At 43.6% G+C, this 27,243-nt stretch overlaps 1 protein-coding gene across 1 annotated transcript in view; it reads left to right on the top strand.

Moving 5' to 3' along the window:
- LOC138526456 (zinc finger protein 684-like) overlaps nt 1-27,243 on the top strand; it is a 235,324-nt gene that overhangs the window by 184,178 nt on the left and 23,903 nt on the right. The window contains exon 7 of the mRNA XM_069637228.1: nt 20,059-20,139. Coding sequence (XP_069493329.1) covers nt 20,059-20,139 — 81 coding nt within the window. The remainder of the gene's footprint in view (nt 1-20,058; nt 20,140-27,243) is intronic.

Consider the following 27,243-nt stretch of genomic DNA (forward strand, 5'->3'; position numbering starts at 1 on the left):
TCACACAGCACCTTGAGTGCAGTGGCACCGGGAAGTCTTTGAGATTTCCCCAAGGTTTAAATACCTTCTCTGGGATAAACTACTGTTTCCCCAGAGCAGTAAAGTGAAATTTAAATTGAAATCTGAACACACACCTACCAATAAAGAAAGTAGTCACTGCATGTAATGATCTGGTTGTTGTACCAGGTCGCAACCGGTTACGGCTAAATCAAAACAAGATAAAATCTTTAACATCGATGGAAGAAAGACTAGTCAATGAAAAAATTGACTACATAACACTCTTAGAAACATACCGAGAGAAGCAAACTGCGAGGTCTGACTTTGTAAAAGTTCACGCATGGGACTTTGAGATTACCGCTAAGAAGAAAGAACTGAACAAAGAAAGTTGAAAAAAAACACCCATGTCAACTGCATAAGAGAGAAAAAATGATTCAAACAAACATACAAAAACTGGCTGATCAGTCACAAACATGTAATGTTGCAACGAGATGCGGAAGCAATGATGAAAACACTTTCAAAAAGAAATACTAATGCCTTCTGGGCCTATCTAAACAACGTATCCACACCGCAAGGGGCTGTGCTAAAAAACATAGTTTTGGAGAAAGCTTGGGTGGAACATTACTCGGATAAATTCTATAACAAAAACACAAAGCCTAGTAAACCATCAAATCTGGGAAGCGAGTGGTCAATAATAATCGACATATATAAAAACGTCCTAAGACTCAGCACGTCAAGAGCCCCAGGACCCGACGAGCTAACAAACCAACATCTAAAGCAGCAACCAGAGTTATGGACAGACTTTTGTCATTCTTTATTCCTTGCAATTTTGCAAGAGAAGAAGATCCCTACCACCACCTGGCAGAGTGCCATCATTATGCCAATCTTTAAAAAGGGCAAACGCACAGATCCTAACAACTATCGGCCAATAGCTCTACTTGATCTGGTAGGGAAAATCTTCGCCACTCAGCTTCAAGGGAAACTGCTAAAATGGATCCAAGAATCAGGACGATATGCTCCTCGGCAAGCAGGATTTGTTAAGGGTGTCGGTTGTGGCCTCAACCTTACAATCATAAACTTCCTAAAAATAGAAGCTATGCGGCAAAACAAAAAGATCTACATTGCGTTTGTCGATTTATCAAGTGCATTCAACACAGTTGATCGCAAAATTCTCTGGGACAAAATGAGGAAATGGAACTGCCCGGAAAGCTTATTAGATCCCATTAAAGAACATCACACAGACACTGAATCAAGATCAGACTGGATGCCGGTGGAACTCTCAGTGAGCCAATTAAGACAATTCAAGGTGTAAAGCAGGAATGCCCATTGGCAGCAACCCTGTTTGGCCTGTTCTTGTCTGACATTGGAGAATCCATAGAAGCAGTAAATTCTCATCCTCCACGAATCAATGGCATGAGTGTAAATTGTTTTTTATATGCAGATGACGTTGAATTGCTTTACCTAACACCAATTGGACTAGCAAGAAAGCTAAAGACCCTGGAAGGATACGTGCTAAAAAACAAACTGAGAATTAATCCTGCAAAATCCGAAGTAATGATCCTCCAAGATCTTTCCCGAACTAAACAACAAGCCAATAAAAACAAGCCAACATGGAGACTGAATAACGAAAACGTTAGTTGTGTTAAAAAGATCAAATATCTCGGAATGTGGATCAACAGCAAAATAACGATGCCCCGTGGGCCGAGAATGCCAAACAAAAATGCAAACAACTAGCATGTCAGGGAATGATCATAAACAAAAAGTATGGAAAATTCTCCCTGCTGCCTGCTCTGGCCCACTATAACCAAAAATCAGTGCCAACTATAATCTATGCGGTAGAATGTGCTTTAGGAGTAGCTTCGAATCTCTGGAGTCAACTGGAAAACCAGTATTGGAGACGTGTTCTGCAGCTTCAAAAAGGCATTCCTAGTGCGTGCCTACGATACAAACTAAATTTAATATCTATGAACGCCCGTGTGCTGTGGAACATGCTGTCTGTTTACAGGAAAATAATCATCAAGGACTGTACACCCCAATTCGCCATACTCTGGGATGCGATGAAAGGAAATCAGGAATCCCTTTTGATAAAATGGGCAAATGAATGCAAAAAACACCTTGCTGAGATAGGCATTCACCTAGAAACATTAAAAACCAACCCAAACTACGTGAAAAACAAGCTATGGGTACGAGATTGGTGTGCAACGGTAGATGATAGAAATCGTTATAAGCTGATGGAGGATGCAGCAAGTGAAGGAAAAAAACGAAAAAAACAGCTGCAATACCTGGTGAAAACAGCGAATGCCAGGCATCGAAGGATGCTTCTGAAATTCAGACTTAATCTGTTTGATACAAAAAGAAGGTTAACCTTGAGATAGCGAAGACCGACCGAGACAGATAATTGCCGATTCTGCAAGCAACACCTTGAGACCTTAAAACATCTTACGTTGTACTGTTCCGGTCTAAAAGACCTGAGAACTCTGCATTTGGGTCAAGTAGTTAGCCAATATTCCACCGTATCTGGAGAGGAGCTATGGCTAACATTTGCCAAACCAAGAGAAAAAGATGTCTTTGGTCTGACAAATTTCCTGCAAAAACTAGAAACCAAGTTAACAATCTGGGATCTAGTGAGGCTAGTTCAGGGTACGGAACTTACTTGAGAGGCAGAGTAGTTGAATAAGCGAACTGCAAAGTGAAGCCAACGGACACCATTCTGAAGAAATTTAAATGCAGGGGAGCCAACTCAAAACTGTTGGGATGACTCTGCTGGCATTTGTATGCAGCTGTTCGCTATGATGGGGGGTTTGATCCCTTGTTAAGTGCTTCGCACCATTGCTTTTCTTCTTCTCTGCCTTTGTAAGATTTTGTAAGATGATGTAAGATGTGTATGATGGGATCACAAAGTTTTTCAAAAATTTGTATAAACTAAATGAAATAAATAAAAAAAATATATATAAAAAAAGTGAAATTGACTTTACTTACATTTGTAACTTTCTAGACCCAGCACACACTATCTTGCAATAGAGTGCTGGAGGGGTAACGAAATATCCCCTTTGTCTAGCTTCTCATGTAACATTTTTATGTTACCCTTTCGTCACTGAATGGCTGGTGGAAGTGGTTTACTTTTAACTACCGTGGTGTGCATTTACCACGGGCTGCGTTCGCAGCTGCAGTAAAGCACCCAAGGGTGGCATTTTTGTCAAAATGGCCCAGTCTTCTTTTTTCGCCATTTCTTTGTGGAAAGGTCCTTCTTGAGATTTACTGTGTGCGCCAAACCAGGTTTGGTCCCTTTGTTCATTTTGCCTTTGGCGGGATTCACAAGTGAAGCTCGCCTGTGACACCAGGGTGTCTGGGGTGGGCAGGAAGTGAGGGAGGTGCCCGAAACTCCCTGTGCTTAGTCTCCTAGGAGACCCAAATGCACTCTGTAGTGATTGGCCGGCTGATTGTCCAGCAAGAACAGCCACCCTGCTGGGTAACTGACAGCTAGGCTGGAATTAATAGGAGAGAACTGAATAAAAGGCAAGGCTTTTGGCTTGGAAGACAGAGTCGACCACTGTATGAAAGAACCGAAGAAGAACTTGAAGAGGACGCCTGCTGCAGCTCCTGGACCGTTGGTTTGCTCGGTGAAGCCCTGCTGCTGTGCTGAATCTCCAAATTCGTATCAACAGAGAATCCCCTGCAAGGACGACCTCTCCCTTTGAGTTGGTGGGACCAATCAACTCCAAAGTAAGCCACCTGGACATTCTCTCAGAGCTGGTTGCATTTCCACAGAGCTGCTGCTGGAAACCGAAACACCAGGGAGAGGAACACCAGATTGTGTGAGTTGCTTTTAAGTTGGCCAAGAGCTCCAGGAAGATCCTCTGGACTCCCGGGATGCAGGACTGACCGAGCCGGAGCCCCCTCAACAGAGTGCGGGCCCCCAGAAGCAAGGAGAGGAGTCCATCTCGACTGTCAAAAACCACGGTGTTGCTATTTGCAATACTTGTCACTGTGAATCTCTGTGCATCTCCCCTACAGCTCACATTGAACCCTCTTGAGATAAGCCTGGCTGCTTAACACGCTACCAACCTGTGTAGTACATACTTATACCAAAGGTTGGGTTCCTATTGCCAGGAGGTCAAGGTTGTTGTAGTGCACCAAAGGGTACTGCATACAATCTTGCCTAAAACCCTGCAACCCACGCAGTCTTTTTTTCTGTCAAGGGGAGCGGGGGACACCCCTGCAGCCCATTTCCATATATATATGGTCACCTATATAATGTCGCCACTACCTTTTCCTGGTCACATTATATACAGCGACAATATATATAGGGATATTATTACCTGATACCTTCAAGATTAGATCTTTTCCGTCCTTACATCAAGTTAAGACAACTTTAGAGGCCAAGATAGTACAACTTGGTTGCCAGATGAAATAGATCAATCAGGCTTATTGTAAATTCACGCTGGAACCCCTATAGACTGGTAAGGTAATCCCCATGCTAACCTACGGTGTGGAAATATATCCAGCGAAAAAACCAATGAATTGGGGGAGTGCGGGGGGAGGGCTTCAAGGTAAACTCTGGAAAATGTGCTAACTCTACCCCCAATGCCTTCCTGTGACAAGTCTTAGATATGTACTCGGCCTTCAGTCCTGAGGTACCACGCCAAATGGAGGGTATTATCTCTCTACAGGCAGATAATAGTCCCTAAAGACAGTACACTATATGTGGATATAAAAACAATGTTGGAGGATAATACAAATCAATTCCTAAGGGAACTAAGAACCTACATGTTAGTAATACTTTGTAACTGTGATTGTCTCAAGAAAGATCTGACGGATAACCCAATGTATGTAAAAGGCAGTTTGAAAAAATCGGACTTGATTCAAACGATAGCAGAAATGCGGATCACCAAGCTCCACTAGTCACTATCACCTTTTGACAAACCAATATGTTTCCGGGCAAGATCTCTAAAACATTTTTCTAATTCCAGATATAGATCAGATTTTCTCAGATTCCACCTGTACCTATTGCTGACAAGAGAGATTCTTTTGATCACATATAAGGAACAATATGAGGACCGTCTGTGTCCCATGTGTGGTAAAACCACAATGCAAACCTTGAGACACATATTGTTGGTCTGCGATGGCACAAGTGAAAATAGAAAAAGGGGGTTTGCAAGCTCTGTGGACAATGAAGTGTGGATAGACAAGCCATCATTTTGTGAAAGATTAAGCTCGGGTCACGAATCGCCGCCAACATGGGAGGTCATGAAGTTCCTGCGATCAGTGAGCATGATGGGAATTGATTGGAAGGTCACACATCGTTGAGAGCACCCTTGTTGTGTGTACACTGAATAGAATCCTTTTTTTCCTTGTTTACAAGTCTTTTTATGCAATGTTTTTATGTTACAAAACTGTAATTTCTCTTGCTTTTAACTTGTTTGAATTTCCTTTTTTTCATGAATATTTGTTTTGGGATTTTGTAATTCCTTCTTGTTTTTGCTTAGTAAAGGTTTGTAATAAACCGTATACTAATACAATAAAAAAAATTAAAAATTATTGTGTGCTTCCCTGTGTGTACTTATTGTGGACCCCTACGCCAGTCCCTTTTTTGTGAGACTAAGCCTGGACTACTCTCCATGCTTTCCTTAATTGGTTTTGGCTAACCTCTTGGAGTTGCCCTGTTCACTATACCTAGGGTGGCCTCCTAAAATATGTCCACCATGCCAGATTCTAGAAATTGATCTTAAAATCCAGCATGGGAGCAATGATTGGAAGTGACCCAGGACAAAGCAAGATACGGTTCGAGCCAATGAATGGTAACCCTCGACTCTTCTGGGTGACAGAGGCTACCCACCCCAAGGTGATTGGTCCTTGGAAGAAATTTATGGGGAAGCAGCACAGCAGAGGCCCAAGACCAGTACCGGCCTGGAAAGACAGTCTAGCCAGCAAGGAGGACCACGAGGAGAGCAAGGAACAAGAAGAAACCAGTGCCACCTAGTATCGCCAAACCTGGTCCTAGAAAATCAGAAGCCCAATGTTGTGGCAAATCTTCCAGCATAAAATCCTTGTACATAGAGATGGCCCAAAACAAAATGGTCAGATGTAAAACTTAAGAATGATGTAGAAACTTAATAAAATGAGCCACTAAAACTGTCTGTATCCCTGGTGAAGCTAAAACTAAATGTACAGTTGCATCCAGTTGTATAGCACAAGTGTATGGTGATATAATCACCCTTTGATTAAAATGCGGTGCTTAAAAGCACCTCTGTCCTAGAAGCTATATGGGCTACCGTAGGGTAGTACATCAAAAAAGGTTGCAGTGCCAGAGCAACTTCCGTAGAAATCCCTCTATCTACAAAAATGGAAAAAGAGCTAATGAAACCAACAGGAAAGAGCAAGACCATTATGGGGTCCAATATACTGGGACAGCAGCATCCCGCAAAATAAAATTCTCTCGTAACAGTCCTTCACTTCATCCATACGGTCTATCCATTTGACCAACACACTTTGAATCCTGTACAAAGCTGTCATGGTATATTGTTGGTTGTAAGCATACTTTGTGATGGAATTCAGTGTTGTGGCCTACTCTTTCCAAGATCTCCTTCTTAAGGTCTGTGTATACCGTCCTTCCATCCAGATTATCCCATCTGGCAGTTTTAGCAATTCACTTGAAGTTGATAGTCGTAGTCTCACTCCCAATACTTCTAGAGGACTACCCCAGGTGTATGGAGTGCTTGGTGTTGTTAAGTTATGGTCTCTTTTACCTCTCTAATAACTTTCAGGTGGCCTGTGACAGACGTCTGGAGAATCCTCCCGAGGGACATCTTAGTCCTCGGAATGACTTGGGTCACTTCTGACACCATTTACGATGAACTAGAAATCAACAACCGGAAATGGGGGGTTATGTTCAACAGAGCCCAGAGGATGGGATTCTTAAAGTAAGACCAACTTGGTCAGGCTTTATGACCATCATCCCCATTCCTTACCTCTCTGCCAAAACAGATACCCCCTTCTTAGCAAGAAAACAATCAGTCTCTGGGGCTCATGGTGCACCTCACTACTTTTCTTGTAGAGTCTGCTTGTTTTTTTAGGGTGAAATTGATAAGAGAATTAGAATTGCAAGTAATAAAACTTTCCTCTCAACATTGTCCCTCTGCTTGTACAATTCCTCTGTGATCTGCAATATCTTTATAATGTAATAGTAAAAGTATAGTTACACTTTTTTCCTTCATGCGCCAGATAAGCAAAGAAAATACTCCACTCAATAGGAATATAGTTATTGAAGCTGTGTATTTATATGAACAAGTGCCCTTTGTGATGACACGTGTTTCGACGGACTTCGCCATCTTTTTCAAATCAGGGCTAAATTGCCATTCATTGAACATTGTACAATCATTACAAAGAAAAAAGTGTCATATGAATCACAGACATCAAGGAAGATTGGGAAGGATTGGTTTGGATAGACAGTGAGCCATGAAGCATTAGAAGCAATGCTTATCTGGCGCATGAAGGAAAAGAGTGTAACTATACTTTTACTATTAGTTTACAAAACGGAGTGGAGGAACCACAATTTCTCCGTTGTTACTTAATTCATGCGACAAACATTATTATTATTTTTTTCAACAAACATAAGGGCGCTGAGGTCTACCCTGACAAGTGTTTGTTGTGAAAAGGTTCCTCAACTGAATTTGTTATCTTTATAATGTACTGTCACAAAGACATAGCGAAACACCAACATTTAAGTAAGGTTTAAGAATAGTGTCTGTTGTAGGGGTTGTGGGATAACCAAGGGGGCAAAGGCCCTATCCAAGATAGCATAAGATGGGACCTGGGATGGTATGGGAAGCATCCCTAAGCCACCCCCACTTGGCCCCTTCATAGGGGAGGGGAGAGTCACATGGAGAGTAGCAACATCACTGGCCCTTTGAGGAACACCAAAGAGGTACCCTGGCTCAAGAAGAATCAACCACCCCAACATCCCCGGGACCCTAATGGCAATGCCAAGCATACCATGCGTTTCATGGAGCACAACAATGGTGGCACAGTTCCTTTAAAAGAATGTGACCCTGAGCAGTCACAGAACTACATAACATATACTGTGCAAGAAACCGGTTTGGGTCTATTTGACCTAAAACATTTAACCTAATCACATTTGATCAAATTTATTTGACCTTTTTTTCAGTCTAAAATGTGGGGAGAGACACCCCGCACCTCCTCCCCCCATTTCCCCTCAACCTAATCTAGACCCTTAACCACCCTCATATATATATATTTAATTAAATTTGACCAAAAAAAGGTCGATCAAATATTTTAGGTTAAATGTTTTTAGGTCAATTATTAATACCCAAGAAACCTCTGTTCACTGCCAAATCCTGCTCAAAACTCAAGGGCTTGCAAGGATTGTTTACACATTCTTGCTTGAGGGCTCGCACACCTATTGGGAGAGCTCAGGCATCCCACACCATTCGCTAAATGAGTTTGTGTAAAACTGCAGACCACTCAACATTGTAACTGGCATTTTCTGAGAGTAGAGTGAACACAAGTGAAGCAGGAAATGTCAAATCACTTACCCCTCACTTTTTTAGAATTCCTGAATACCAGCCTCTGCAAACCAGCTTATCAAGTCCTGCAGATCCCTGAATACCATACCAAAGTTATATACATGAAATCCAAGATGGTGGGCCAGCAATTAAAGACTAAATTTAGTGAGCCCAGTTGAATCTATTGACATTAGCAAATCCTAGTGGTGAACATCAGGAGGAGGAGGTCGAGAAAATCAAGTAAGAGATTTGCAAACATTAGCCACGGTTGGTAAAGGTTGGTAAAGGAAATAACGAGGGAGATTATTGAACATCAGGAGGAGATAGTAAACTGAATTTAGAAAGAGGTTAACAGCAGGTGCCAGTGGTAGAGGAAATGGAGAAAGTATGGTTGAAGGTAGACACTGTCCAACTAAGTTGCTAAAAGGAGATAAGGATGTTTGCAGAGAATGGCAGAAGGAGCCAATAGCAGAAACTCAGAAGGTGATTGAGGAACATCGGGAGGAAGTGGTAAGCAGACAGCACAGGAAGGTTTGAGGAGGCCATGGAGTAGTTGAAACACCCCAAATAGAAAGGGTTGGAACTACGGTAGAAAGGGTTGGAACTACGGCCGGAGGAACCAGGACCACAATAGAGAGGTGAGTTGAAGGGGATATATTGGAAGTCTTGAAAATATCTGTAGCCTTCAAAGAGCATTGAGAAGTGTTTGGTTAGGCCTGGCTCTCCCTCACTCTCCTAGCAAGGCTCTGCCATTCTCCAAAGAGCTTGACACTCTATCACCTGGGAGAATACTTGGGAACCAAAGAGTGGACCCTCAGTTAAGCTTGAGAATGCGAAAGAGAACTCATAAACGCTAGACTAAGAAGGAGAAGAAGGGTGTGGGCAACCCCAAAGAGAGTGAGAGAGAGAGAGAGAGAGTGCAAGAGAGAGAGAGAGAGAGAGAGAGGGGGAGAGAGAGAGAGAGAGAGGGAGAGAGAGAGAGAGAGAGAGAGAGAGAGAGAGAGAATGGTGCAGGAAACTCTTAAGCTGAAGACTGAGAGAGAGAGAAGACAGGTGCAGAAACATATTACTACCAACTTAAAGTGGTCAAGAAAGCCTCTTGAGAAGGAGTTGAGTAAATGTGGAGGTTCCCACCCCTTTAATACATAGTCTTGATACTTCATATTATGCAGGGATCCAACATCGCTGAGTGTTAATGTGTCTACTTTCCACATTCTTTTTTTTATTACAAACCTTTACAGAAAAGAAAAACAGTAAAAAAAATAAAAAGAAAGAACAACGAGAGATGCAATTCTTACTGCCTGTTCATACAAAGGTCGGGGGTCATTTACAACCTCCAGACCATAGGTCCAATTCAGCACTATCTTATTTGAACCTTCATCTTCTCTTTCCAAGAACTGACTATCCTTCCCCCTTAGACATCTGAATATATCCACTAACGAGGTAAAATGTCTTTAAACAATGCTGTCAGTGCAAACATTATTTTGAAATCATTTACGCCATAGAATCGTTCCCACCAATAATCTCTGTCCAATAATGGCAAATTTTCAATCAAGTCTCCCAAATAACTTGCTCTTTGTGGCATTTAATTTGTGCATTCCAATAATAGATGCTGCATACTCTCCTTTTTCTCTTTGCAATATCTACAAAATGGGTCAGTGGTTCGTTTTTTGGCTTCTAGCGTAGAGGACTTCTTTAGTATGCATGATAGGTCTAAACCTAAGGAATACATTTCGGTGTATTAGGTTCAGAAACTTTGTCAAATATTTTGGGATTAAATTCAGACACCTGTTGTTAATTTTTCGCCATGCTTCCTAATTTTGAAGCTAACATTATTCTTTCTGTTTGGTTCCAGTCTGCACACCACTGTTTTTGTTTCGTCTTAGCCGGATTTATCTTCAACTGCTGTTCACTAGAGTCAATATCATTCAATATTTGTTTCCAGTTTACAAACCAGGCACACAGTGCCTCATCTAGTGAAAACCCTGATTTTTCCTTGAAGATTTCATATTGCGCTGGGCAGTCTTCCATAATTATTTTCCGGTAGAGGCAAAGTGAGTTCCACCTTATCCTCGCGGACGTTGAGATAAGGCCTAGCACCCATCTCATTGCTTGCATTGGTAGCGAGTTTGGTAAACCCAAGATCATTTTCCAATAAAGACCTTCAAGGGTTTCCCGGGTTTCCCAAGTTTCCCAAGATGTATTAAGGGCACTTTCAGCCCAAAGGTCAGCACCAGTGTCCCCTTCTGTTGAGAAAAACGAATAATGGGCAGTAGTGAAAATGTTCCGTATCTCCTGTGGATCGTTTCGGCCTGTGCCCTCAGATTCTTTGCTTTCCTTCTTAATTCCAGGACCCATTGTTTATCATCCATGTTTGCATTTATAAACATTCCCAGATATTTTGTGACAGTCACGACTCTCATAGTCTCTCTTCCCAAACTCCAGCAAAAATGTTTCTTTTTCTTTCCTCCAAGGTTCTGCACTGCTACAAGTTCTGATTTCCCAATATTTATTTGTAGGCCATTTTGATCTGTGTACTTCTGTAGGTTTTCCAGGCTTCTTTGAAGGCCTATTGGTCTTTGGTCTAGAATCACTAGATCATTCAGCCCAACAACACTCCATTGCTCCTTGGAGGATTGGGGGGGGGGCGCAGATTGTTGGTATATTTAAAGCCTCTTTCATATCTGAGATCATTCCAAAAAGAATCAGTGCAAAAGAGCAGCCATGCTTCAAGCCTTTGCTTGTTGGAATCTTTGAGGATAAGAGCCCCGCATTATTTAGTCTCACTTGGACCCCCGGTATCTTCGCTGTTAGGCAAAATTGTATGCAGTACCCTTTGGGTGCACTACAATAACCTTGACCTCCTGGCAATAGGGACCCAACGTTTGGTATAAGTCTGAACTACACAGGTTGGTAGTGTGGTCGAATAGCCAGGCTTATCTCAAGATGGGTCGATGTGAGCAGTAACATTGTGACACAGAGTTTCACAATACAGTTATCCAAATACACACTTACACTCAAGGTTTCTTGATAAAACAATTATTAATTTATTTCACAGTCAGTTATAATCCTTCTTCAGAAAGTGAGCAAAACATGTAACACTCAAATATACTTCAAAACGCACTCTGTTTCTCTAAATCAGATGACACCCATTAGGGATGGTACACAGACACTTCCTACACCCTCAGGCGACTTCAATAGCTAGTACACAGTGGACATTGAATCATCACTGGTACAGTTAGACCAATACTGAGTTAGGTGAAAAAGATAGAATAGAGGAATAAAACAGAGGTTAACAAACAACTCATAAACAGGCCAGTACTTTTAAGGAAACCTTCCAGTAACAAATAAGTTTAACCCTTTGCTGGGGAAAGGACAAGCACATAGTCAAAGGTAAAGAGGAGTCTCTCAGGGAGCCAGGACAGCCAATGTTAATTGCACAATGTCAAGGGGAGCTGAAGATCTTCTTTGCAGGTAGGTAAAAAGTATTGCTCAATGTTTGTAGAAATGTTTGTAGAAAATAGCACAATTGAAGGGCCACAAGCTGGGAGGCTTGTGAAGGGCAAAGCTTTAGCAACCCTGCAAGGTAACCAAGACAGGTCTCAACTGAGAGCAAGTAAGGCTACACAACAAGAGATAAGTTCTCTTAGACTTTACAGTACCTCTGGTTGGAAGAAATGGTTCCAACTGGCTTCTGTTCCTGTGCAGCTCTGCAGATCCTGTTGTTCCTGGGCCTCAGTCGTGGGGACAAGAGGGTGGACGTCTGGGGACTCCTGCTCTGCAATGGGATGGTCAGCGGCAGCAATGGGCACACTTAAATTCAGCGGTCCTTCAGTGTTTCAGCTCCTCCCGTCTGACAGCAAATAGCAACACTGTGGTTCTCGGATACCACTTCAGACTTTCCTTGCTTCTGGGGTTCAGCACTCTGTTGAGGTGGCTCAGTTTTGGTCAGTCCTGCATCAGGGAAGTCCAGAGGATCTTCCTAGTGCTCTGGTCTGACTTGAAAGCAACGTACACAATCTGGTGTTCTTCTCCCTGGCTCTTCGGTTCCAGCAGCAACTGTAGTGGAAATACAACCAGCTTCGAGAGGACTACTTTGGAGTTGATTGGTCCCATCAACTCAAAGGGAAAAGTCGTCCTTGCAGGGCTTCTCTAGTCGAGGCGAATTCGGAGCTTCAAGACAGCAGCAGGGCTTCACCGGGCAAACCAACGATCCAGGAGTTGCAGCAGGCATCTCTTTCAAGTTCTTCTTCGGATTCCTTCGTCCAGTGGTCGACTGCGTTCCAAACCAAAAAGCCTCGCCTTTTATGCAGGTTTCTACCCATTCATTCCATCCTAGCTGTCAATCAGAGCAGGGTGGCTGTCCTTGGCGGACAGCTAGCCGGCCAATCACCTTTGGGTGCATTCTTGTAACCAAGGGGATTAAGCACAGGGAGTGTCGGGCACCTCCTCACTTCCTGCCCTTGCCGGACTTGCAGGTGCCAGAGGCGGGCTTCACTCGTCAATCCCGCCAACGCCAAAACAAACAAAGAGACCAAACCTGTTTTGGCGCACAGAGTAAATCTCAAGAAGGACCTTTCCAACAGAAAATGGCGAAAAAAGAAGACCAGGGCCATTTTGACGGAATGGACACCCATGGGTGCCTTACTGTGGCTGCGAACGCAGCCTGCTGTAAAAACACATAATGGTAGTAAAAAGTAAACCACTGCCACCAGCCATTAATTGTGGAAAGGGTAACACAAAAATGTAACATGAGAAACTAGACAAAGGGGATACTAAGTAAGCCCTCCAGCACCCTATGGTAAGATAGTGTGTGCTGGGTCTAGAAAGTTACAAAATGTAAGTAAAGTCAATTTCACTTCACTACTCTTGGAGACTGTAGTTTTACCAAGAGAAGGTATTTAAACCTTTGGGAAATCTGAGAGACTTCCCTGTGCCACTGCACTGAAAGTGCTGTGGGACACAATGTAAAGATGAGGTCTATGGAGTTTGTCAGACTCCAAAGTTAAAAAGAACACAGAATTTAAATCACATTAAAATTACATGAAGTAAAAAGTCTTAAAGTCCAGCAAAAGAGCTGGGGGTCTCTAAGGTAGAAGGTGATTAACACATTTCTGAGAATTCTCCCTAACATTTGTGTAAGGCTATTATCGGCAGCAAAAGATCTTCCGGGCATTGCCACATTCTCAGTTTTTACCAAAGGCGGTTCTGATCCACACTATCGAAAGCCTGTTTTAAATCTATGAAGGCTAGATATAATGGCCTTTTGATTTTTAATGCACACATTTTCAGGATATTAAGTAGGAGCAGGATGACATTACATCCAACGGCTTTGACAAAGCCAGTCTGTTTCTTGTCAACGGTTCCTGTTTTAAATGCCCAGTTGTTCAATCTTTTCAGCAACATCGAAGCAAAGAGTTTCCCCAGCACATCCAGCAGGGCAATTGGGTGATAGTTAAATGGGTCCAAGCAATCTCCTTTCATAAAAATTGGAACCAAAATGGCATATTTCCAAGTAGGTGGGATTTCTGCAGCCTTCAATATGCATTTTAAAAGAATACAACAGAACTCCGACCAAAGATCCGGATTTGCCTTTAGCATATGCTTAGTCAGGCAGTAAGGTTCAAATGCTCGCGAACCACTGCCGTTTTTTTTTATTATAAGTGCCAGTAGCTCATATCTTTTGACTTGCAAGTTCCATGATGACGAACCCATTTCTTTAAATACAGGGTTTAACAGCACCTGGGGCACTAAATAATTGTCCCTAGTGCCAAACCCAGACTTCTTTCGAGATACGGTTGCATTGCAGCACTTCTTGAGGTGAGCCCAGAGTATTTACTATTTCGCAAAAGTTTCTTGTATCTTTGCCCAAAACTGCACATTGCATCCATTCCCCATCATTCTGGATGAGGATAGATTTATGGGCTATCAACCAGTTTCAATATCTTTGTTTCCGTTTCCTTATAGTTTCTGATTTTATTACCTTTGGAAGTTCCCTGATAGCTTTTAGATCTTTACTAAGCTCTCATCTTTGTAACATTACTTGGGAGTCATAGCTGTGTTTCCAGTTGAAATAGGGTTTCTTTGTTGCAGATATCTTCACCATATAACTACTAAGGAGCAGGGCATAGTCTTCCCCTTGTGGCTGAGCTTTGATGGGTCTATCAAAATTGCTGCTCAACGTTGGTATGTCCTTTGTTCTAATCTGCAACCTATTTCGTCCAGGTTTAACTTCGATTTATTTCTTATTTTACCCCAAGGTTTCCCTTTCGGGTTTTACTCCAGCTTATCTCAATAATGTCATGATCACTCAGATCCGTCTTCACCACTTCCAACGAGGTGATTTCATCTAAGATGTTCACGGAAGTGAAACAATAATCCAAAGTAGCTGATTAGGTTCCCCTTATCCACGTTGCAGCACCTGGCATGACTCCAGGGGTGTTCCAGTTTAATAAGTGGATCTCTCTTTCATCCTTTTCCTTCATCCAAAAAAAGGTGCTCCTTTTCTTGGATTTATAAAGGTCTTGATGCGGAATATTATCAGTGAACTCATATTTCAAACAGTCAATACTCCTAGATTGGGGTAGGTGATTTTTTTTTTTGCCTTTCTGAGTCTGCCGGGTTCCAATAGATGTTTATTGCCAGGAATACAGTGAAGAATTTCCGATTCTATTGTTCAAACATCAGGAAATAAGGTTTCCTGTTCTCTGAATATTAGCATTCAGCCAAAATGCTCTTCCATGAGTACTAAACAAAGACGCCGTACATTTTACCTTGCACGATTCCCAAGTACTTCTGTAAATAAACATTATGGGCCTCATTACAAATCAGGCGGTCTGGAAATAACGGTAGCGGTAAACCCGCCGCCACCGTTGTTTCCGGACCGCCTGATCCCGACTCCTGCAGGCGGGAGGTGATGTTTCCGCCAGGTTTGACCTGGCGGGTTTTACACCGCCCGCCTGCAGGCGGACGAGGAAACACCGGCAGCATTACGAGATGCTGCCGGTGTTTCCATGATCCCCATTCCCATTGAGACCCATAGGACTCAATGGGAATGGGGATTAACACCATTCCGCCTCTGTGATTCCCGGAAAACCGGGGTTGTAATGCCCCGGTAATTCCGGGAATCACGGAGGCGGAATGGTAATACGAGTCCCGCCGTAACCAGGCGGTTTTACCGCCTCAGTTACCGCCGGACTCTTAATGAGACACTATGTCTCCTTTAAGAAACGTTGGCAGTTGCCTTGAAGATTGAGATGCTCCCATTAAAGTAACTACGAAGTCACGTGCTGCCGGTCATGTAAGCGCCTTCTTAAGCCCCTCCTTGTTGAATTTCTGTGCTTTCGATTTTGTGAAGTTACGCTAACTTTCTCTATGCTGTTTCCTTGTTTCTTGAATACTCTTGCTACGTTTTCCTGGAATGCTCTGTATTCCTGTGTCCTTGTCTGTTTTGTTTACCAAAGGCTCGCTGATTTACCTGAACTGCTCTGAACTCTGATTGTCTTACGGAATTGCCTCATCTCATCCTTGGATTTCTTATTGCCCGCACAGCTGCCCACTCAGAGTTCCCTCACGTTTTCTCTCTTGCTTACTCCTTCTGGATTGCGTTTTCGGCCCACACTGGAAATAAGACTCGGAACTCGAACAAAGAACTGTTACTTACAGAATCTTCCGGAACGCTGAACTACCTTCTGGATTCCATCTGTTCATCATTCCCCTCAGCCTTAAGGTTCTCCTCTGCTTTCCCTAACAGTACAGACTAGAGACTGCCTTGGTACTCGATTGGGAAGTGTGGAGCATCCTCATTTTGTCGGGTTGGACAAAGTGGGACTTCCTGGCCTTAGGCCTTCTCGTGTCGTCGGGAATAGCCCATTTTCCCTGAAACACCTTTTGGCTGATTGGGGTGTTGCACTGTTCCATTCTAAAGAAGTGTTGAACTGAATCTATGGTATGGTCTGCTCTCTTCTCTTTTTCTGTTTGTATCAGTACGCTTGTTTGTTTCCTTATTTGATTCAGACTATATTTTTCTATAGGTTCATCTCTTACTATTCTGGAAGAGGTGTCACAGTATTTAGATCTCTTATGATCCGTGTTGTCTTCCTAAAAGATCTCAGGTTAGTGTCTAGAAATAGTCTTGTTTGCCGTCCAGTTTTTTGCCATAGTTTGTGTCCATTAATTGTGGGTTTCCTTTTAGGATTAGACACATCAGTCCACTACAGTTCCATTTTGGTCATGCAGTCCAGTCCGGTTGTCCTCCTGCCTGCTGTTCCAATTCGGGTCCATTCTCCCAAGGAATACACTCCTTGGTATTTGGTTTTTGTAGCCATACACAGGGGTATATTGTTAGGCAGAATTCATCGCCTACACTACGGGGGCAAGTTATCAAGACGGATTCTGCCATTTATTAGTAGTAACCACTTGCAGATAGACTCTGTTCTAGTCCCTAGATCAATCATTAAATGTTGAATATACAGGCTCAGGTTTTGATTTTCTAACACCTTAAAGTCCAGCCCATTTCTTATGATGGTCAACAAGCTGGATTTTGGGCGGCCTTTTATTCCTTTCACAGCTGGATTGAGATATGCGGAGAAACCATCAATCAGTTGTTTCTCCTGCTGCCACATCTCTTGTAAACAGAAGATGTCAATTCTTTCCCAGTCCAGGCTTTCTTTCTTGAAAATATGTTTGATGCCTCTAGAGTTCCATGATAATATTCGAGTCGATCCCCTGTGCTTGGCTACAGGGAGCTACTTCTCATTCCTCAAGGCCAAACGTCCTGCAAGCCAATCCCATGAGTAATCACTCACTTTGCTAATGTCTTCCCTTTTTCTTGTTTCACATGAGGTACTTCTAACCCCATTAGATGTATTAAAATTAGGGGTTTAGCGTCATAGGTGTCATTGTTGTAGTTATTCTCTGTTCCTTCATTCTCCATCTCTGGGAATTATTGTTTGTCGTGTCTCATAGATGACTTTTTTCCTTTACCATTAGTCCATTCTGACTTTCTTCTGGTTGTTTGATTCTCTACTCTCAAGGTTATATTGTTTGCCTTTTACAGTTCTTGTATTCCAAAACCTAAAGATCTTATATCTTGTGCCGCCTCCAGGATTTTAGTTGCACACGATATTTGATGGAATGTGTATACTAACACAATCCAATTTTTCTTCAGAGTGGAATTCAACAACAGTTATATCCAATGAGGAGATCGACGTCACATTTGGGACATGATGGGAAAAGTCTGAGAATATTATTCCGGTTTAGAATAAGTCCATCTTGTTTACTAAGGATGCGTTCCAGAATAAGCACATTACCCCTAATAGCTTTATCTTTTCTTGTGTTGGCTTGACTTTGATTCTTTACCTTTGTAAACTTCATGCTCCGATTGTTACGCTTTGATCCTTGTCTGTTAGTTTTGGTGTTAGAGATAGATCCACAATTGTCTTCCGTCTCATTGCAATAAAAGTTTAGTTTTGTGCATATTCATTCTAGTTCTACTTTTTTCTAGATCTCTGTCACCACTGTGACAGTGTTTTCAACAAATCCAGACAGAGGAAGTAAATGAAAGGGGACACCCGTTGAGAGCATAATGATGCCCAAAATTAGAATATTATGAAGGATGCATCTCCTGTTAGTATGCACCCTTCACCAAGGTGTGTCTTAATGACAACCCCTGACACCTTCGAAGGAATACAAAGTCCCTGATCAGGATGCTTGTCTGTACAAAATGTCCTTTATACTCTGGCATTTCATGGTCCTAGAAATTGGTCAACAACAAGCCTCACCATGCCCGCCCTAAGTCCGAAGGTTATTGCACGCGTTACGTTAACCTTTCAGTTGGTAATGGCTCTTAGTTAAACAATCATTCTGGGTTTCTCCCCATTGTCACACAGTCTTTGCCAACTAGTCTTCCCAGAAACCTACACCTGACCAAGGTCTAATCTCAATGGATGCACAGGTCTAATCCCAATGGAAAAGCAAAAGAGGGGTAATTGTGCTCACTCTGCGCTAATCATCTTAACGTTCCGAGGTGTGGGCTGTCACTAACTCGGGTACCATAAGGTTTACCCAAACCTTAATCGAATTAGCAATTGTAAGGTTGGGTACCTGTGTATAGCGCTTGTCCTCTTGAATCAGTTTATAACTGGTCTTTTAATATTGGACAATAAGTCATACATCCTGGTCTTTTATCAAAACAGGGCAATTAATCTGATGTAGTTCTGTCACTCAGCTGAGTGGGTTCACTGGGTATGATATTTGCAACGCGGTGAGCCATCAGGCTTGGATCCTGCCTTAATATGGTGATCCGTACTCGAGACACAGGACTTCAGGCAACTATCCCTACTCAATATCATACACAGTGAACCCACTCATCTGAGTGACAGGACTACATGAGATTAATTGCCCTGTTTTGATAAAGACCAGGATTGGTCAAAACATGAGTTAACATAAGGGCACATTTGGAATAAAGACTTTTCTTTTCATACTCATAATGTATGCCTCATGGACCAGTATTTAAAAACCAGTTATAAACTAATCCCAAAGGATGCACAGACCAAGGCACAGACTGCAACTCACAGTACTGCACTACTGTCAAAAAATGACAGTGCCAAACATTGACTATGCACGCCCTCTACAGCACTGTGCTGTTTTCAAGCTAAATCCACTCTTTAAACAATAAAATAAAATTAACTAAAACATAAAAATAAAGTCTGGATGGCTGCCTAACATCGCTGATGCAAGTTATGTGTGGGAGCTAGTGCCTTATCTGCTTTACCATTGTTTACGTGTTCAAGTCTCTGACCTGGATGAGGCTTGCAAGTGGGAGTTCAGGGTTCTGCATTTCACGGTGGGTGGGAGCAGTGCTTGCAAACCTCTATCCTCAGCTAAACCAGGTTTCCCGATCTATCTGCTGGAGTTCACAGATGGCTGCGATACTACTCTGTGAACGATGGCCATCTTTTCACAACTTCCCATGTCTTTCCCACAGTGAAACTTCCTTCCAGACCACCATGGAGACAGTATTGTTAGTTACAAATATGAGGCCGGGGATGGGTGGGGGCACCCAGGGTATCTGCTATATAACTCCAAATACCGCATTGCAGCGTGAGTAGCGGTTTCTGGCCTCCATGGTCACACCAGTCCCATCTATTAGCTTCAAACATGGGACGTTTTCACAGTTCTTCCTGTAGAGTGTGCTGGTTTCGTATTTGGTCCCATCATTGTTCTTCTAATTTCTACGTGAGAAATCCATCTTTACCCAAAATATGTTCAAGTGGTAATATATATGGAAACCTAAATCATGCTTTGCCGAACTTGAACAGGTGACTTGCCATTGTGAAACATTTAGGAATTATCCATCCCTTAAGTAAATAATGTACGTATGTCACAATTTCTTATGCAGAAGTCCCTGTAATTTGAAATTAAATGTATACAAAGGAAAATAATTATAAATATAAACTGGAATGAGAGGTCAATATTTTTCTGGTGGGAGATGATTTAATCTTTTTTCAAGATTACTTATATATTCTGTTTTGTTCAGGTGATGTAGTATTTAGGCATGTTAAGCCTAAAGAAGAAACACACTTCCAGAATGGCCCTGAGCGCAAAGAAAAATCAAAAGGTAGGTGAAATGTTTGGCGCTTTGGATAATAGGAGAAGGATATGTGGCTGTGTCACTATTCTCACCTCAACTGAGCAGAAACCTGCTTCAATAGACATCCTTCAGTCAGTTGCTTTGACCTTGGAGGCCTGTGCTATCGCTCTGCATATCCTGCAAAATTCCTAAACTTCCTTCTTCCCATTGAACAAAGTAGGAATAGAGAGGAATGGATAGCTTACTAACGAAGGTTACCTTTAGTTTCAATTTACAATCGCAAGCCCCCCCTCCTTGCACCAAGCCCATTTAGCACAATGCCGCAACTTGCACATCTTCTCCTATTTATTTATTTTATTTATTTGTGTTTGTAGAGCGTGCCCCAAATGGGAAATGCTAAATGCTGCGTTGTCTGCCTAAATCTGCTTTCCCATTTGGGGCTCTCGGGCTCCCCGGGAGCCCGAGAGCCCCAAATGGGAAAGCAGATTCAGGCAGACACAACGCGGTTGTTTTCCGCAATGCCACGTTGTGTCTGCCTGAATCTGCTTTTCCATTTGGGGCTCTCGGGCTCCCCGTGGGGAGCCCGAGAGCCCCAAATGGGAAAGCAGATTCAGGCAGACACAACGTGGTTGTTTTCCGCAGTGCCGCGTTGTGTCTGCCTGAATCTGCTTTTCCATTTGGGGCTCTCGGGCTCCCCATGGGGAGCCCGAGAGCCCCAAATGGTAAAGCAGATTCAGGCAGACACAATGTGGTTGTGTTGGAAAACGCTGCGGTTTTTCTTTCCAAGTTTCTCAGGCTCTCTGGCTGTAAATACCTGATAGCCAGAGTGAGTAATCAGTGGAAAGGGCGTGGAAAGAACAACAAATCGCCAGACTGCAAAACAAACAAATGCTACATTAATGACTAAACTAATGCTTATTTTAAGGTTATGGGCTATTCCACAACACACTAACCTGCTAATGACAGTCTCAAGTAAGTTTTCATAGGAACACCAGGTAATCCAAGTGGAAACAACATCAAGGTTGGGGTAGTTAGTAGAGGAAACTAAACCTGACCGGCACAAGAGCCGCACTAGTGTCGGGTTGGTGCACTCAGGATATTGGATAGTGTCCAATAAGTCCAGTGCACGTATCCAGAAGCAAAGGAAAATACCCAATGGTGTTCTGATGTTGGTAATAGCAATTGTTGTTCCAAGTCTGATATATGTGAAGGAATATGAAATGCCCTTGTTGTGATGACAAATTATATCAAAAAGTCATAGGCTGGTCGATGCGCATAGAGAAAGTAGCAGTAAAGGATAACTGGTACCTGCTCACACAATGCCACTAGGAGTCTTAACAGAAGTAACCACCTATGTGAGATAGCGGGAGACCGCTATGAATGTGAGATATCGGGCGTACTGCTATGACAGGAAGCCGACAGGTTCAATTGCCGTACTGATAGAGAGTCAGCACGCAGATGGTCGGAAGATACATCCGTTCAGAGTGGAAAGAAACAGATCTCCGTTCGGATCGGAGTTGAAGTAGCACGTACCGCTGAGGATGAACACTTCAGTCAGAAGCCGGAAAAGGCCAGATAATTTGATGGAAAATCAGACAGTTTGATAGCTCCTGAACGCCAGGAGTTAGAAACGATCAGAAGCAGCAAGAGTAGTAGCACGCAATGCTTTATGTGTGCAATAGAATCATGTGATCACTTGCATACCACGTGACATTACAAATGCGATTGTAATTGAAATCGCTTCCCAGGCAACGTACCGAGCAGTCTCCTCCGAGTATAGAACAGTCTGGCTGTTTTATTGGCCATGTGGGAAGGCAACGTCACGGTTCTGGGGGAAGTCTGTGTAGAAGGAGGTAAGCGAGGAGTGGCAGGCATGACAGTGCCATCCCCCAAAGAGCACCTCACCCTTTTGATGGCATGAAAGCGACGCAACAAGGCGGGAGCATGGACATTGGCCAAAGGCCCCCAAGACCGGTCCTCCGGCCGTACCCCTTCCAATCGATGAGCTAGTAAGGGTTACAAGCGCGCGTTTTCATATCTAGAATGGTGCAGACTTCATATTCGTCAGAGCCCCTCACAGAAACCGCCAAAGGCCGGACCTGCAACCGGATCCTGGACAGACAAGGTTTCACGAGCGAAACATGAAAAGCGGGATGTACCCGCCAACGTGAGGGCAATTCCAGACGAACCACTGCGGGATTTATCACCTCAGTGATCTTGTAAGGTCCAATTAACTTCGGCAGGAGTTTCTTTTTACCGGGAATCTGCAAATATCTGGTGGACAACCAGACAGACATACCCGTCTGATAGACAGGAGCCGGAGCCCTATGCTTATCAGCATAGAGTTTAGAGCGAGCCTGAGCTCTCACCAGATGTTTCTTGATTCTTGCATGCAAAACAGTAGGATATGTTAATTTGTTGGCCGCACCAGGAACCGCCACGGAAGGTTCCAGATCCAATGGAATGGTTCTGGGATTCTGTCCATACAGGGCATAAAAAGGTGCGGTGCCAGTTGAAGAGTGCAACGAGTTATTGTATGCAAACTCTGCTGCTGGCAATACAGAGTACCAGTTAGACTGGTATTGCAAACACAAGCAGCATAGGTATTGTTCCATAGTGTTGTTGACTCTTTCTGTCTGTCCATCTGTCTGAGGATGGTAATTACCACAGAAGGCAATCCAAAGAACCGAAAGACATATTGCAAATATATGTCTGCCAGAATAGGTGCGGTAGGGACTCCTTTACATGGTATGAAAAGCGCCAGTTTTGTGAAGTGAAGTAATCCACCACCACCCATATAGTATTGTATCCTTGGATTAGTGGTAACTCGACTACAAAATCCATTGAAATCATGTACCATGGCTTATTTGTTACTGGTAGAGGCCGTAACGGCCGCATAGGTGTTACGCTCACCTGGCTCCCACAGGGGCGTCGATCTGAACTGGACAGCTGCGGTCTCCACCAATGTGGCGCGTAGTGCCGAGATGACGGACTGGACTGGCCCACCTAGCTTCGTTTGCTTTGCCCGTAGGAATATTCTTCTGCAAATGGAGAAAGGGAATTAACCACCCGTGGAGTTGAAAGTTAACCCCCCCCCTCCTCGTGCTGTTCTCCCCACTGATCACTTTTGATGTCCCCTGTTATAGTCTCACCTGATGTTTGGAAAGATGAGCTCTCCATCCTGCATTGAGCGCAGGGGCGCGTAGATAACCAGTTGCTTCACTGGTTCGAAGGAATTGGTGAGTTCCAGAACAATATTGACTCTGAGATTCCCAGCAAGATGCCGTAAGTATGTAGTTCGTAAGAGTTCAAATGTCTGACTTTCACTCTTGTCCGATTCCTTGCAGGTTGCAGCTTGACCCTAGCAAAGAGTTCCTCGTGGCAACCGGTAATATTCAGGTAAGGATTTGTATTATCCAACACAGTTCAATAAAATAATGTCAATATGTAACCTGTTGCTTTCTCCCTTATTCAGGTGCTGAGAGAAAGTATGAAGTCTCAGGGAATAATGCCTCCGGCAGTAAAATCAGGTAAGTCTATTGTGGTGAGGAGGTTTCCCCTTGTTTGTCCCTTTGTTTCACCTTGCTGTCTTTTTGTTTCCCCTTCGGGACAAAGGGGAGGATGCAGTGGAAGCTGCGCCGACCCATGAAGAGGAATAGTACCCCTGGTGGTAAAATTAGGTAGGTCTATGGGGGGTAACTAATATTGCCTCTGTTTATTCCCTTGGTTCACCTTGCTGTTCTTGTCTTCCCCTTAGGTGCCGGAGTGCGGCGGGAACATGCAGAAGGATGAAGTGGAATGCGAAGATGCTGCGAAGGCTGGTGAGTTCAGCACGGCGCTGCAGCAGGCGAGGTGACGCGCATAAAATAACTTCTTTCTTCCAGCTCGAAGGCGCGATGGATCGGGAATTCAGGTAAGGATCAAAGGTATTGCTCTTGTTCTAACCTTTTCTCCTTCTTTCTCCCTTTTTCTAAGAGCTCCAGACTCGAGGCAGGCATGGCAGAAGGCTGGATGCAGACTTGCAGGCACGGTGAGCGTTACGCTGCTGGATGCAGAATAATGCGAAGTGTGTGCTGCTCTTCGGGCGTGGTTTAAATAGCCCCTAAAGTAGTCCCAGGTAAGTATTCCTCCCCAGCCCCACCCGAGTAAAAAAATAGTCCCTAGGTAAAGTAGTCCCTTCCAAGCCTCTTTTGGCTTGGAGCTCTTGCAGCATGGTCTGCATCAGGTGAGTTTGCAGCAGGGTCTGCATCAGGTAAGGTTTAATCTATGAGCCTGGCGCCATAGGCACCAGGACTGACTCTCCATATGAGCCTGGCGCCATAGGTGCCAGGACTGCACCCACATAGCCCCTAGCAGGGGTTGTTGGGCTTGCTTAGAATATCTTGACGCCTGCTTCCGGGGTTGCTGGACTTGGTCTGGGTCCCCGGGGGTAGGCATCATGACAATAGGTTTGCTCAGTTTGTTCTTGCACTGTATGCATACTGAACAGGAAGAGACGTAATCTATGGCGTCCCGTGCCATCCCAGGCCATCAACACCATTGTTGAAGCAATTCCATTGTTTTCTTTTGACCTGGATGAGCGGTTATCAAAGAGTCATGTCCCCAACGCAATGCCTTGTTACCAGTCTCCTCCGTAGGTAGATACAGGACTCCATGCATGAAAGGGAGGCCATTTCTAATATCTAGATTAAGGTCATGCGTCTCCTGGGGATTCTGAGAAACCCAGTTCTGTATGTCTTGCATTAGGGAAGGCTGTATGGGAAAAACTGCAAATTACATTATCAGCCACGAGCGGAGGTTTCTTAATGCACAATTCGCTAGTATCACTATGGAGGCGGGACAGAGCATCTTCTTTAGTATGTTCCCTGGAAGGCCGATAAGTGATGTGGAAGTCGAATTAGGCAAAGAAGGAATGCCACCGAGCTTGGCGTGCAGTAAGGCACTTCATAGTTTTGAATGCTTGAAGATTATGGTGATCTCAATAAACAAACACCGATATTTAGCCCCAAGGAGATGATGTCGCCATGTCAGGAATGCATCCTTGACAGCCAAGAATTCCTTCTCCGTCACTGTATAATTCCTCTCATATGGGCCAGTTTACGAGAAAAAAATGCTACAGGATGTTCCACCCCTGTATCTTTACATTCCTGTGAAAGGATAGCACCTATTGCCAGATTAGAAGCATCAGCTTCTACGATATATGGTATGTCTGGATCCAGACATGTAGTACAGGAGCTGTGGTAAAAGACTCCTTTAGTGAATCAAATGCGGCCTGAGCCTCTTTGTTCCAGAAGAACGCAGTCTTTGAACTGGTTAAGGCTGTAAGAGGTGCCACCACTTTAGAAAAGGATCGGATCCATCTCCTATAAAAGTTTGCAAACCCAAGAAATGATTGCAAGGATTTGATGGAACCAGGAATTGTCCAATCGAGAATGGCCTTAACCTTGGAATGGCTCATCCTCACTCCATGACTGGTTATGTTGTAACCTAAAAACTCCACTTCATGAGTGTGAAACACACATTTCTCAGCCTTTACAAAACGTTGATTGTCTTGCAGCCTTTGTAGAACTTTGGACACATGTTCAATATGGTCCTTAACAGATGTTGAATATATCAATATGTCGTCCAACTAGATAACGACGAACTGGTCGATGTAGTCCCCAAATATGTCACTCATAAAGTACTGGAAGATCGCTGGGCGTTGCATAAACCGAAAGGCATGACGAGGTATTCGAACAGACCATACCGCGTCTTGAAAGCGGTCTTCTACTCGTCACCTTCCCTAATACGTACAAGATTGTACGCCCCAGGCAAATCCAGTTTGGTGAAAATGACAGACGTGCCCAACTGATCCAATAGAACGTTAATCAATGGCAAAGGATATTGATTTTTTACAGTGACAGCTTTGAGCACTCTGTAATCGATACAGGGCCTTAAATCTCCTTCTTTTTTAGGGACAAAAACAAAGGAGAGGCAGCAGGAAATTGTGAAGGATGTATGAATCCCATCTTCTTAGCTCCAGCAACCAATTCAATAGGGCAGTTATATTGTCTATGCAGCGGTAATTGTTCCACCATGCCTTTAGCAATTACGTCTGCATATCCGATATATTTGCTGGGTACTGATGCATTAGTTGGAAGGATAGCACCTATATTCGGGACCCTGTCAAGAAAGGCTAGGACAGGTGTGCGTCGGACCACTTCTGGTATTGGAAAGCATTGTTCATTACAATAAGCAGAAGGGTACTGTATGTGTGCGGTCACCCAATCTATGACGGGATTATGTAACTTGAGCCATGAGAGACCCAAAATCAACCTGTATCGGGGTGCCGCACTCACATCAAAAACCATTTCATCTGAGTGACCATCTGACAGGGACACCCTGATAGGGACGGGCTCTTCTGTTACTAAACCGGAAGATAATGCTGACCCATCGACAGTATTGACCGTTTCAGGGACTGGTTTGACCACTGTGGGAATGGCTGATTGTTTGGCAAAAGTTACCTCAATGTAATTGTTGGAAGCACCGGAATCCACCATAGCCTTGGTTTGAACAGTTATGCCTTTGAAACAACACAGGTACTGCTATGGAGGAGGCGGACATAGGTAGTTCGGAGTCCGGTTTGGCACTCGACTGAGGGACCCCCACTATTGCCGAGCTTTGGCGTTTCCCACCCGTTTGACTGGCTTTTTTGGACATGAGACCAGCAGAACCACAATACATACATAGGTTGTTTTTGCAGCGGTTTTCCCGCTCAGCAGAAGACAAGCGACCGCATTGCATTGGTTCAGGGTCACTGGAGGTGTTCTGAGGAACATCAGAACGAACCAGGGCTGATAAGAATGGTTTCTTTTCGCCTTTTCTGGCAGATCTCTGTGTGTCTATTTGAAGGACGAGGTCCAGTAGTTCCGTAAAACCTGCAGGAATCACTGGTACCGTGGACAAGGCATTTTTCAAGTCCTCAGATAGACCTTTGTAGAAAACCGCAGTCTTTTTGTCTTCTGGCCATTGTGTTTCTGCCGTCAGCTGGTTGAATGGGGAGAGGTAAGCCAGTAAAGACTGATTGCCTTGTTGCATATCAAATACTTTACTCGTGGTTGACAGTAGAGCATCACAATCATACAACAACGG

This window comes from Ambystoma mexicanum, chromosome 7p, assembly GCF_040938575.1.
Source record: "Ambystoma mexicanum isolate Mex_15411 chromosome 7p, UKY_AmexF1_1, whole genome shotgun sequence".
Classification (NCBI taxonomy): Eukaryota; Metazoa; Chordata; class Amphibia; order Caudata; family Ambystomatidae; genus Ambystoma; species Ambystoma mexicanum.